At 38.8% G+C, this 13,893-nt stretch overlaps 3 protein-coding genes across 4 annotated transcripts; 2 read left to right on the plus strand and 1 right to left on the minus strand.

Annotated features, from left to right (window-relative positions):
* Positions 1-14: 14 nt before the first annotated feature.
* On the plus strand, positions 15-4,521 carry dxo (decapping exoribonuclease). Of its 2 annotated transcripts, none has more exons than XM_008416753.2 (7): positions 15-172; positions 907-1,433; positions 1,591-1,817; positions 2,524-2,743; positions 2,837-2,972; positions 3,079-3,173; positions 3,464-4,521. In XM_008416753.2, exons 2-7 carry the CDS (start codon positions 967-969, stop codon positions 3,582-3,584), a joined length of 1,266 nt encoding a protein of 421 aa, XP_008414975.1. In that variant the 5' UTR covers positions 15-172; positions 907-966; the 3' UTR covers positions 3,585-4,521. The 2 variants fall into 2 exon arrangements, with proteins under 2 accessions (XP_008414975.1, XP_008414976.1); XM_008416754.2 differs by having other exon boundaries at positions 965-1,433.
* On the minus strand, positions 4,162-8,049 carry slc25a17l (solute carrier family 25 member 17-like). The gene is made up of 9 exons (XM_008416752.2): positions 7,737-8,049; positions 7,526-7,586; positions 6,887-6,953; positions 6,627-6,781; positions 6,147-6,263; positions 5,933-6,078; positions 5,705-5,800; positions 5,498-5,580; positions 4,162-5,422 (listed from the first exon to the last, which is right to left on the minus strand). Exons 1-9 carry the CDS (start codon positions 7,809-7,811, stop codon positions 5,275-5,277), a joined length of 948 nt encoding a protein of 315 aa, XP_008414974.1. The 5' UTR covers positions 7,812-8,049; the 3' UTR covers positions 4,162-5,274.
* A 1,939-nt stretch (positions 8,050-9,988) lies between these two features.
* On the plus strand, positions 9,989-13,221 carry anks4b (ankyrin repeat and sterile alpha motif domain containing 4B). Its single transcript, XM_008416751.2, has 2 exons — positions 9,989-10,334; positions 11,695-13,221. The coding sequence occupies exons 1-2, from the start codon at positions 10,174-10,176 to the stop codon at positions 12,824-12,826; spliced, it is 1,293 nt and encodes a 430-aa protein (XP_008414973.1). The 5' UTR covers positions 9,989-10,173; the 3' UTR covers positions 12,827-13,221.
* Positions 13,222-13,893: the final 672 nt, after the last annotated feature.

Raw genomic sequence — 13,893 nt, forward strand, 5'->3', positions numbered from 1 at the left:
CGTAAAGTTTGTTTGTAGCATGCCAGGCTAGTTAGCAGCCCCGCAAATTTAAAAATACGTTAACTTTCTTTATTGGTTCAATTCTGAAGAAATGTTATTTAGTTAAATACATACATTTTATTATTTTATAGGTGACAGATGAGCAGTTTGTGTTGTGTTCTTTGATCAGAAGGTAGGTTTTTATTTACTCKTCAGCTATTTTAGTTGCTCAGATGCGTCTACAATAAAATTAAATGAAAATATTTTAAAAATAAAATTGTTAATAGAAAAAATATATGCATATACAGGTGGTACAGTGGAAGTAATCTTTAAGCAGCTAACGCTACATTTTTATCACACAATTACGAGGTGTATATATTATTGTATCATGCATAATCTATTAGTCCCGCACACATCAAAGGTTTAGAACTGTGGGGATAATCAGGGTATGCACTCACATAATTTGAGAGTAGGCGAATCATTATGTAGTAATCTTGCAAATCTAATGTTTGTAGGTAGAAATGAGCAATTATGGGAATCTGAGCTTCATTTAGATGTGCTTGATTTTATTTGTGATTTTATGTAGAAATGCACTTGTCAGAGTTTACTTAACTGATATAAGGCGCTGGTTTTCTGTGAAATTTAGCCTTCTGACTTTTTTTAGTTTTGAAAAATCTGATCTTCTGTGTCTAACTCGCCAATTGCAAGTCAAAACCAAATCGATCAAGAAATAAAGGGGCAGATTGTGATATGTTGCAGATTCATTTTTTGAATGTTTAACTTTACGATTATGTATGTTATGCTTTATGAGTTACTCTCTTGTAAAAGACTTTTGTGTCTACTTTTGTTTTAATTGTGTATTTGGTGTTGGATCTTACTTTGTTRTTTGTATTTCTTGAACCTGCTTTGTTTTTATTTGTATTTTAGATCAATCTTTCAATCCATGGTCAGTATGTCTCATAGGTCAAGGTCTTTTCTGTGTTAGGAATGGACCGGCACAGATCCCGCAGCCCTACTTCCAGCTCCCACCACCACTATTCCCCAAACAGACGGGGAGGCGATAACAGGAGACGAAACCACTGTGACGGTGCACAATTCAGACCCTCAAATCACCACCTGCATCAGTCCAGTGCTACTCCAAGGCAAACCCCACCAAGGTCCCAGACCTTAAGCACAAGGAGGGAAGCRTATGAGAGAGACTTTCCATTGTACAAGCAGCCTGTGGAAGTGGGCTGTTTCTCCCTGGACTCTCAGCGTAGGTTTTTCAACGACAGCAGGCAGATGAGATTCTACGTGGAACCTGAGCGAAGTCCCAATTTTGATCTGAGGGATGGGTACAGGGAACGATAYGTGAAGAGGGACGAAAAYGTCAAGGAGAAGCTGGATCACATTCTGCGGTGGATCGTAGCCAACAGGTCAAAGCTGAAATCCAAGCTGACCACAGATGCCTCATGGTGAGTTTATGCACAGAATATAGAATAAACACTTTTAATTTGAGAGGAAAATTGGTTAAATATTGGCGTTTCTTAGATGACAGAGGAATAATATAAGAGACATTGATAAACTGTGACACCAGGCCAAAAAGTGATCCACAACTTTTACTCCTCGCAGCCCGTTAGACTTTGACTTTGTGACCTGGCGGGGACACCTGACCAAGCTGCTCACTACGCCGTACGAGACCAGAGAGGGCTGGTTGCTGGCGGTGACCAGGTTTAACGGCACGCTCTACATCAGCGAGGTGGAGACCGAAGCTGCTCGCAGGGAACGAGAAAACCGCCCAGAGAGGAACAAGGAGATGATGTACTGGGGATACAAGTTTGAACAGTACATGTGTGCAGGTGAGGGGCTGTTCACTTTGCTTTTATGTAAGTCAGTGAGCGTTACCRGCTTCCTTATTATATAGATTCATCTGTTKTGAAGTTTGTAAATACTTCTGGTTTTAGATTCCATCTGTTATTTTCAGGAAAAGAAAATAAGTGGGATGAGGTGACACTTCAGAAATATATTCAGATGTCAATTAAATATTTAAAAACAAGCAAGAAAGAAACCCAAAGGAATCACATGTGGAGTAAATAAAGCTGGTCCAAAGATGGATCCTTGAATAACACCAAAATGTAAAGCATCTTAATRAGAGAGAATTTTCCCAATTTAACACATAGAGATATCTTTTAAAAAAAGACACAAATCATTGAAAAAATTTACTAATGTTTCACCAAATCAAAGGTATGTTCTTAAAACGACTAAAATCAAAGCATTGTTTTTTGTGAGATAATTTGCCTTAGTTAAAAATAAGGACAGTTCCAGCATATTAGAATCAAATTTAGAAGTACRAGCTAATACTTCAGATCAATTTGTTTTTGGATAGATACATTRKAAGCACACTGGAATTCTATTGGACCACAATAGAAACGTCTGCCATAAATTYATGGTAAACATTTGTGTTTGTTGTTTTTAAAGGAGTCTGGACATTCACAAGAAAAATGTGCAGGGACTGTGCGACCGGACTCTGAAGCGATCATTCTTCTCCTATGTCCTCTCCTGCAGACGACACAAACAGTGAGCCTGACCCCAGCGGAGTGGTCAACACCAACGAGGCCTTCTGCACCGTGGTCCAGACCCGACTCACGGACCACAAGCTTCTGTTCTCTGGTGAGGTGGATTGTCGGGACAGAGATCCTGGTGCTCCACCTCCTCCTGCCTGCTACGTGGAGCTGAAGACCTCTGCAGAGATCTGCACTCCCAAACAGCGCAGCAACCTCCACAGGTCAGAGAGACGATTTGAACTACCTGACCGATAGTCTTGATCTGCTTACACAGATGCTTCTGATGCCTTTTATTATTTTGGTGTCTGCGTCAGGTTTAAACTGTTGAAATGGTGGGCCCAGTCTTTTCTCCCCGGGGTCCCTCGGGTGGTTGCGGGTTTCAGGGATCATGATGGGACCGTCGTTTCTGTGGAGACTTTTCAGATCTCCAAGATTTCACAGCTCATCAAGGTATGAGAAGGTTTCAGACTTYTTTGTTTCCTTTTCAGACAGCAATTGACATGAGTCAACTCCGGCTGCAGATCCGGGCACTTGAACAGTCTTGTCTTTTTCCCAGAACGAATACAACTGCTGGAAGCCAACAGTGTGCATGAACTTCTGCTGCGACTTCCTGTCTTTTGYGAAGCGTGAAGCTACTGAGGACAATCCTAGGTGAGTTTAAATGAAGAGGTATGTTTGTTCACAGTTATGTGGCAGGATAACAGAGAGAAATTGAAGGCGATGTCCCATCTGAATAGTTTTAGTTTGGATGAGGATTATTTGTTCAGTTTCCATTTGAAACATGCCAGACTGGACTGTTTTGGTCCAGTCTGGCAAAACTGCCTGGATTTTTCCATTGCAACATTTTATTATCCTCATGAATGGATGTTGACTAYCAACATGGCTAACATTACTATTCCTGGATGGTTAGGTCTGATGTTTGTAAAATATTTCTGTTGCAGTGTGGTGTACTTGTTTTCCTGGGAGCCACACAACGACGTGACCTACTCAGTCCACCGGGACTCCCGATATACCTTCCTGCCTGACTGGTATATTAAGGAAATGACCAGGTCTCCAGAATAACAACARCCATCCTCTTTCAGGATTCCTACAATGCTTTAAAATTATGGAATTTTATGGAAGTGTTTTCCAGATCTGGAAGTTTTTGAACTTGCWGATCCTACTCCCTGCTCCCTCTTTCCGAAAGTTGCATCCTCTTAATTATCGTTAGTAATTGCTTGTGGGTTTTAGAACTAAAACCTGAGTGTGGAAAATGACGTTTTGTATTTATGTTTCTGAAAATATATAAAAATGAAGAAAAAAAAGACATTTTAAGTCTGGAAAACTGAATTTTGATATTAAAATCTTATCGGAGCGCTGAATTCTGAAGTTTTCCTCGACACGAAAAGTTCAACAAACGTAAGCATCCGTCGCTTCATCATCTTCTGGGAAGATTTTTTWAAAATAATAAACATTGTTCTTTGTTTTGTGCATGGTAATTTAAAATAAAACGATCTGTAATTTTTTCATGATTATTTTATTGTTTCCTTGTTTTAACAGTCATTTTGATCCAGAAACCATCAAGTAAAAAAAAAAAAAAGAAGAAATCTTTAACAATTGAAATGAAAAAAAAAGTCAAATCAAATGTTATTTCTTTAACAGTATTTCATGTAAATCTACATTTTTTTTAATTCTTAATAAAATAGATAAGACGCTTGTGATTTAATGTAGTATTTATCCAAATGTGTCCTTTTGTCTTGTTTGGATTTATGTRTTTCTATTAAGACTTCAGCTCAGTACAACGAAACATCATGAAACACGTATTACAGTCGGAGAGCRAGAGCACATTGTGATACAGCAGCACCAGGAAACCTTAAATAATGGAAGACAAAATGCTCAGAGGATAGAAAACCGTTCCCATGGTAACCCCACATAGTTCCAAAGCTCTGAGGCACTTATGTAGAATTAGCTCCGACCTCCACGTCTGTTAAWATCAGCTTTAAATACTTGCACTGTTAGAGAGAGAAAAAAAAGAAGAGATTCCTGTCATAATTGCTGATCTGGRAAAAGTGCATTCAACCATTAATTTAGTTAAAAAAAAACATTAGATATCAAAGCTAATTCATGACATTGACATCCACACTGCATCTACTATTTTTAGCAGYATTTCCTAAGCAGGAAATGTAAACTGGATAGTTTCACATTTTAAAGCACAAGTTAAGAAAAGATCCAGGGCCTTAAAATAAGACCACAAATAATTATTACTCCCTTAAATTACAGCACACCTCTTATAATAAAGACATTAATTATAGGTCTTTAAATCAAAAACAGCAAGACTGGCCCTTTTCAGATCAAAAAGAATTGGTCCTGGCCTAGTACTAACTAGTAATAGTTGTTTTCTTTTTTCTTGAAGGCTTGTAAACAGTATTAGATTGTCTTTTTTTCGTTAAATATGTATCTAATACTTGCTTTTTAGTTAATACTCACTTGTATTAACTATTACAAAAACAGTAATATAGCAGATGTTCAGGAAGACTCTACTGTGGAAGCAAAATAAAAAAATAAAATTCTGCATACATGGAAGTTGTCATAAAGTTAAAGCCCAGACGCCATTGTGCATTAGAACGCCATCAGTGGTTTGGATAAATATGCTATGAATGCCCAGAWGTCAGTCAAGTCCAACTCCAGTTAGGTAAGACAATAACACACATCCAAGTGTTAATAGAAATCAGTAGCGGGCACTGATTAAATCTGTACATTCAAGCAGAACCTCTCAGTGCTTCAGCTTTTTACTCAGGCCCATGAGTCTGAAAGTCGCGGCTGTGATCTTCTCGTAAACCACAAACATCAGGGCGGCCGTCAGCACCGTCTGCAGCAGCTTGGCCTCCAAGCCTTTGTACAACCCAAGAAAGCCGTGCTTCCTGCAAGAACACAGAACCGTCAGCGACCGACAGCCCGCCTGTCYGTTTTCTGAGCCCATCTACCGCTGAACTCACTTGATCCGGTCCATGAACAGGGAGAAAATGTTGGAGAYGCTCCCTATMAGGCCCCTTTTGCCGTCGCCTCTGTACTGACCGAACTGATGARGAGAAAAGCTGAGGTTATTTTTCTRAAGCGAATGAATTACCGTTTCCAGTTAGCATTTGTGACTTGTGCAAAATCAGGAAGCYGAGCTAATGTGTCAGAGAAGAAGAYGAATTTACCCTCAGGATGGCCTGGATGGTTTGGAGTGGGTACGTTGCTGTGGTGGCGATTGCCTTGGCGATTGCTCCGATGAGAAAGATCTTTGCTGAGGATATCTGTGCCAGGGAATAAAGATTTAATAGAGTTCTCAGTGACTGCTAGACTACAACAAAGCTGAAATCACACAAATGATCCTGAAGTATYGAGGTWTATATTATATGTMAAAAATGTATCCAGCATCCTCTCGCCTTTTGGCCGCCCTTGCCCGCCTTCCTCTTCATGGCTTCATAAATCATGAACTGCACAGCCGGGTTGAGGACGAGAATCAGAGAGGGCAGTGTGCCGTTCCACAGCGTTCCCACTCCCTCGTTGGCGATRATCTGCGAGAAAGCATCTACGAAAAGGAAAGCCGAAATGTTGGCATCAAAAGCACGCCTGAGGGGTTTTAATTGGAATACACACCGAATATGCCTCTGTAATGGGTTTGGTGGAGGTCTTCGTTTCTGAACCTCACTCCCTGCAGCTTCAGCCGGGTGTTGACGACCCACATGGGAGTAGTCAGGATCACGTTCACCACGCCTGCATGAACACACRACAGATGGCGCGTGTCCCAAAATCATAGCRCGGTGATGGCAGCATCATGCTTTTTTTCACACAGCAGAAATGTAGCAGGAAATGAAGAGCTTAACCAACCCACATTATGAATTAAAATGGTTCAAATTCATTCTTTGGAAAAACCTAATTAACAACCCTGGATATTTGGATTAGAAAAAAGAAAAATAATCTATGCATGGATTAATTGGGCTATGAATACTTTTCCAAGGCAAGGTAAACCAACTATAACATAAGAGCAAAAAAGCCAAAACATTCATCAATTACYTTTAATACTACAGCACGCTTGATTGATTAAAGTAAAAAAGATCRTCACTTTATCATATTTACCTGCTACCATCCCCATCATCAGGTCTTTACTGGGTCTGGGTTTGCCCGGKCCAGATGCAGCCACCTTCTTCAGTGCATTGAAAGTGTAGAAGTAGACAAAGTTGGAGCAGCAAAGGCTGGAGATAACTGGAAACCAGCCTCTGTACAGAGCCAAACTGAGAGAAGTGGTGGAGAACTTAAGRCATACGTTTTACATGTTACATGTTTTACAGGAATCACAGAAAGTTAAGTGATACAAGACTGTAAAAAGTTGAACTTACAAGCCCTCTTCTTTCGTAATTTCAGCCAAAATGACAGGAGTGGACTGGGCTTTTCTTTTGTCATCCACTGAGAAGAAAACRTGAAAATATCAYGATTCAATTCCAACAAACTACAAGAATGTTATAAAGCAACAATTGCAGACGTATCAGCTTTACTACATCAGGTCATCTCTGCTTGTAATTTGTAACCAATGCTCATTAGCCTATGGGTATTAAGTTTGTACAAMAAATACTTTTTTATACCTTGTCTATTTTATTAACAATGTCAATCAAAAGGAAATCATACTGAGATATATATATATATATCTGTATGGAATGATGAACTACTGCAGTGTTGTGAAGAATAGAGCACAAAAAATCCTCCACAAYAATGTCTAAGGCTGCAKTAAAGGACTACTGAGTTATTATTGGTGGTTTTACCAAGCTATAAAATGATGGAGTGTATCTAATTATTGACACACAGCTTCTTCACTTTGGCAATTATTTATTTGAATAAATAAGGACAACACGAACCATGTTTTAATAAAGGGACAGCTGGAATGGGAATATTTTTAAAACCTTATAAGAAGTAGATTCTATTTAAATCCTCATAGATGCAAATCTAAACTGGATGATTACATGATAACAACTCAAACTCACCTTGCAATCTGCTTTTAGCTGTATCCAAAGGGAAGAAGACTGTCATGGCTGTCACACTCCCCTGGAAGATAARACATTGCAACATCACCACCTGAACTGGCATCCACTACTGCTCCGTCTGTCACTCCATGTTTTCATTTCACTCTTTATTCTTCCTCAAATGAAGAAGCTACTGAAGGTTAAACGTCAGGAGAATAGTTTTAAAACTCACCATTGCACCTGCCACCGCATGGACCAGCGTCTCGTAGGACAGGAGSCCGACAACAGAGCCACCATTGTGGGACATCTCTGCAGGATGGTACCGTTGAGAGCTCAACAATTAAAAAGCCGGGCGATGTATCCCGGAAGAGACCCGGAGAGGACAGACGGGCGTSGGCCTGGTTCTGGCGCGGTGGGAGCGGATAGTTCTTACTGCTGGAACTGCATGACGTTGTTGCGAAAGGTGGAAATAGGGAAGAGAAAGGAGTGAAGACAGTGCTGAACCGTGGATCCAATTGACAGATTCGTTTCTGTTTTAATGAGAAAATCACCAACTAACGTGTTTCGCCACCTGCTGGTCAGGAGGGTTATCACAACACCTAAAAAGCTATTGGCTACTGTAAACAAAACAGTTTTTCGTAAGACTGCTGGATTAAAGATCCCTACAAAGAAACATAGTAGTGGCACCATCATGCTATGATGGCTTTTTTAATTCTTCAAGCAACAAACGGTGCAGCAAGTGAGACAGAAATTAATTATTTGCATATCAATGTCTAATTTATTTTTAAACTCTGAAAAAGAAAGTGATTTAATTTCAAACACTGCAATTAAGTTTGTTTGTTCTCCTTAATAAATATATTTATAAAATGTGCATACTAAGAGAGAAAAGCCTAGAATGTCCCACCCTCTCATTAGTGTTGTACCCACAGGTTGAAAAAGTGTTAGCGTGATGTTTCTTGAAGCCATCTACCATGGTCTGACATCAGTCTGAATCCAGTTTATCCCATTCCTCACTTCCAACTTCCAGCTGTGAGATATTTGAGGGTGCTGTTGTGTTTTATTTTATTTTTGCATGTTCAGCACATTTCATGTCATTTCATTAAATGTAAATATTAGAAAGGAATCGATTCAGGGTTGATGGAAAGACTGAGGGAACTGAATACAGGGCAAGCAAGATGCAAAAGACTCAAGATCAGGACAAAGGTTTATCTCCAAACAGGACCACACTTCTTTTCATACAGCTAGTGTAAGAAAACAACCATCTGGGATTTGATTTGCCCCAGCATTTTCCATTTCTCCATTTTCAGCCAGCTTTATGTGGATTTACTGTCTTATTTTGAGTCATTATTGTGAGACAGGGTCTAGTTCTGCTTTAGATTTTTTAGCTATAAAATTTTTTTTTACTGACTTTCTGACATTTTCCTTAAATGCAACATGACATAATAGCGTTACATGGTTGAGATGCCCAAATCATGAACAAGGGACTTTATTCCAGAAGTGGTATTTGCCTATGACCTTTTTGGCAAACTTCAGTTTGGTCTTCATGTCTTCAGAGAGCAAAGGTTTCCTCTTTGCGCACCTCTCATGAAAGTTAAACTTATGCAGTCTGTTTTTGATTACACAGACAATTTCATAGAAAGAATAGCTAACCTGCTGCACCTTTTGCAATAAAATATAAGACTTTTTAGAGACTTCTTTCAGCATCTTGCAGTCCAGCGAAGTTGCAGAGGTGATCTGAGCTGTGCATGTTGGCAGTTGTTTTGAATCTTCTTTTCTTACGGACAATTTCTTTCTCCAGTAAAATGTCTGATTTCAAATTATTATAACATCTCTTTATACCCTTTTGGCACTTAAAAACTGAAAATCTTCTCTGCAGGCCTCTCAGTTTTTTTTTTTTTATCTCAACAGGAAGTTTACTCTCTCTTGAACAGTCAGGACCAATTCACTAAATTCAAATGTCTGAGTTTTTAAATAAACCTCTTTCAAAATGCATAGTAACAGAATTGTAATCCTGTTGATAGAAAAAAAATTGTTTTTTTGTAACTTTAATGGTAAATAAAATGTGTGGGCATATTATTGGGCAATTTAACTTAACTGCCCAATAATTGGGCAATTAAATAATATAATTATATTAAATATAATATAATTGCCCAATATAATTGGGCAATTTAATTTTCAGAGATTGCATTTAAAAACAGTTCTAAAAGGTGCTTTTTCCATTTTTGTATTGTTTTATATATTACTTAAATTTCTCAAATGTCTGATTTAGATAGATTACAAATTGCAATTATTTCCAGAACAGTGATTTTGCACTAATATTTTTTTAAAATCCTATTAAAAAGTTTGGATTTGTTGAACCGAAATCATTCTAATAATGTTTTTTAAGATATGAACTGAATAAAGTGATGTACAGAAGTGTGATAAAGCAGCTCAACATATTGTGTTCAAGTGCTTAAGATCTCATTGTGAGTTCAGGCCAAGCTGCGTTGATAAATGGACCAGGAAGTGATGCAGCTGACAGCAGGGAGCTGGACTTTGCTTTTGTTTTATTGCTGGGCAGCTCACACACCCAGTGATCACTTAGCTTGTTCGGGTCCACAGATTCTCATCTGACACAAGTGAAAGAGCAGAAAGAGGAGAAATACAAGGATTTTAAAACATTTTCAAAGATGTCTCGGTACCACAAGGCAGCGGTTGATGGCAACGTAGACTTGTTGAAGGAGGCCACAAGGAAGCACCTGAACACGGCTGACGACGATGGCATGACTCCCACCCTGCTGGCTGCTTTTCACGGACACGTCGATGCTCTTCAACTCATATGCAGCAGAGAGTAAGCATAATTGAACTTCTCTATTTCACACACGTTTGTCAAACAAAGTCCTTCTCGTGAATTTAGATGTTGAAATTCTCACAATTTAAACAATTCAGTTTTCATTAAAGCTTGAAATGGCTTCTAAAGATCAAAGATCACCCAACAGAAAGCAGATGCTATACTAAAATATTAACTTTTGATGGATTATTTTTGGCAATTGTTATTTGCTACAGCATCATGAAGAAAACCCTAATTTTGKACACTGGACTCCTCTCTCGTCAGCTGACCTAAAAGTCTAGTCATCCAAATCCATCCTGTAAAACAATAAAGCTCTTTATCTTTGCATGCCCACCACCCCCATCCCACTGTCAGGACAACAAAAGATGAACAAAAACATTCAGAGAAATTTAACTGGAAGTAACCTGCTTATAATAGAGCATGTGGTCAAAAACATTTTCAGAATTACAGCCAGAACTGAAACTTATGATAAAAAGAGCCAGTAAAATGTATCAGTAAAGTCTAGATAAATTTGACAAAAAGTAGAAAAGAATTAAAATTTCTAATAGCTCATTGATTATCTTCAACCTTGCGCAGTTTTTAGAATGTTGGTATTTTTTTTACTAACATATTACTTAACATTTTTAGATTTCTGTTTGTTGCTGTTTGCATTCTTGGCAAGAAAGGTGGGAGGTTCATTGACAGCAAGGTGGGATCAGAAAGCGATAAGGCCGTACAGAATGTAGAAACAGATATGAGCAGGTTATGTATTGTTTTATGGAAACAGACTCTAGCCAGCAACACATTTATAGCTCCGCTCCAGTGGTTGCAATAAAACTTTATTGGCTGACAAGGTACACACTGAAGGTTGCCATAGCTTTTACAGAGAAACTTTTAAACTTGTCATATATATTCAGTCATGTAAAACTGTAAGAAAAGTTTTTAAATAATATTAATGTACTCTGAAACATGCTCCCCACATCTTTTGTATGCTTATAGAAGCAAATAAATGCTTCTATAAGTAACATAATTACTGTAGTATAAATACAGTGTGTATTTTAAAGCTCTGTCTGGGTTATCACACTAACATCCTTTTACTGTGCAAATTATGTTCTTCATTCCAGAGCATTTACTGCTAAAACAGCACATTCTAACTTGGTTGTAACCTCATGATGTAGGCACTAAGGGTATCTGATTTATGGTATAAAAACCATAAATCAGCATATTAACAATATTAATTACCCTAAGTCATAGTTAGTCTACCAAGTGAAGTATTTTCTTGTTTTGCTTAATCAACCAAACTGCTTTCAGGTTTAGGAAATTTTCAGCAATTTAAACCACAAATTCAGATTTGATTTCCCCCTCTCTTTGTGTTTCACAGAGGAGATCCCAACAAGAGTGACATCTGGGGAAACACGCCGCTACACCACGCATCTGCTAACGGCCACATGCACATCATCAGCTTTCTGGTGAACTTCGGAGCCAATCTTTTTGCCCTGGACAATGATTTCCACACACCTATGGACGTTGCTGCGTCTCGAGGCCACATGGACTGTGTGCGATTTCTGGATGACGCCGCCTCACAACAAACCAACCAAAATCCCAAAAAGGTCGCCAACATCAAGAAGGAAGCCCAGAAAGAGGCAGAGAGACGAGTGAAACTCTATGAGAAGGTAAAGAAAAAGCACCAAAACAAGATGGATCGAATGAGCCGCGGAGGAAGCGTGAATGGGTCGGTTTCTGAGGCGAGCATGGGATCAGGCTTCTCAGATGGTGGCACCATCAGGAGTGAACAATTCTCCAAGCTTATTGCTGCAGACAAGTCCGGCTCTGTTACAGCCAGAGTTAAAGGCACTCTCCAGAAGATGGGAAAGAAAGAGAAGGGTACACTGCAGAAAACAGGAGGAGGTGGGAATGTCATCTTCCGTAGGCAGGAGAACGAATCCTCTGACAAACCAGAGTTTCTGGATGTCTTTGAAGAACAAGATGAGAGTGACCCAGTCAGCGGAGAGATGGAGGAATACGAAGATGATGACTCCAGAGACGAGCCAAGCGAAGTCAAACAATCCATCTTTAACCGACCTGGCTTTGGCGGCCTGATTTTCATGAAGAAGATGAACATGGAGACAGAAGATGTTGTTCCCACAGGGAATAATGAAAGTCTTGGCTACCTCGTTGAGAACCAGTTGTTTGAGGCAGATGAGGACGCAGCTGGCTTTGAGGAGGCTGGTGATGGTGACCTTCCTTGGGATCAAGAAGATCTGGGACTGGATGATGATGAAGATGAGGAAACCTCCCCTTTGGAGGTCTTCTTGTCTACCATCTCCTTGCCAGAATTTGCCCCCGCTTTCAAAAGAGAGCACTTGGACTTGGAGGCACTCATTCTTTGCTCTGATGATGACCTGAAAGGCATTCGCATCCAGTTGGGACCCAGGAAGAAGATCTTGGAAGCTGTTGCCCGCAGAACAAAGGCAATGGGTAACCCTGGCACCATGAAGGACAGCAGCTTGTGATCTACATATCCATCATATTAAAATTGTGATGTTGCAGATTAAAATGAAACTGAACATTTTGTAGAGTTTGATTTTCTGTATTGTTCTGAAGATGATTCTTTAAACTCTTCCCATAGACACTTTTTATTTTGAAAGCTACGAAGCATAGTGTACAGTCTACATTTATACATAACAACCAGTGTGAATCCTAGTTAAATTCTCTATAGACAAAAATGTATTTTGATGAGTCAAAATTAAGCATATTAAGGCTGATTTAGCCGGATGTTGCAGATACATAGATGAGATGTACTAATTCAGAATTTCCAGGGATTTAACTTAAATGTTTGAGGTGCATTCAATCATAAATCATTTGACTATTTTGATCCTTTTATCAATAAACTACATGTATATTCAAATAATATGTTTCATTGTTGTATTTAAACCTTGGCCACAGAAGGACTGAGGATTAAGCTTCACTGGTTAAATATACCGGGGCCCAAACCAGGCCGGTTGAAATGCAAGAGCATCATATATTTTGAAGGTTTGATTTCAATGTTAGTAATTGTATATATATATATTTTGTGACAAAATATTCATAAAATATGTCTTTTATTCAAACTCTGGATAAAAAAATAAGGCCCGAGTAAATCAACAACTTCTTCAATGCAAAAACTTTTTTGTCTTGGCCCTACAAAATAAAATCTAAATACCACTACAAAGCCTTCTTAAAACATTTAAACAGATATTGAATTAATATCTGCTTAATTCAGATATTAATTACACAGATAATTGGAGGAAAAAATTGAAAAATTGAGAAATGGAGGAAAAAGCTGAATGCCAAGAAATTATCAGCATGTGGGTGTGCACACAGTGCAAGCAGGTTATTTCAGTATTTTAGTTTTTTAAACCTATTTTTGTTCATTCTTACAAATGTATTTGTTGTTTGTGGTTATTGTACAGCAGCCGAGCTTGCTGTCGCTTCATAACTGTCACTAAAAATTAGGGAAACTTTAAACTCGCTGATGAAAATGTCAAATCACTGTGGTGAGTCCGGTCAGAACCCCTAAGAAACCAGAGTCGGTTGATTC

This window comes from Poecilia reticulata, linkage group LG8 (genome assembly GCF_000633615.1).
Source record: "Poecilia reticulata strain Guanapo linkage group LG8, Guppy_female_1.0+MT, whole genome shotgun sequence".
NCBI lineage: Eukaryota > Metazoa > Chordata > Actinopteri > Cyprinodontiformes > Poeciliidae > Poecilia > Poecilia reticulata.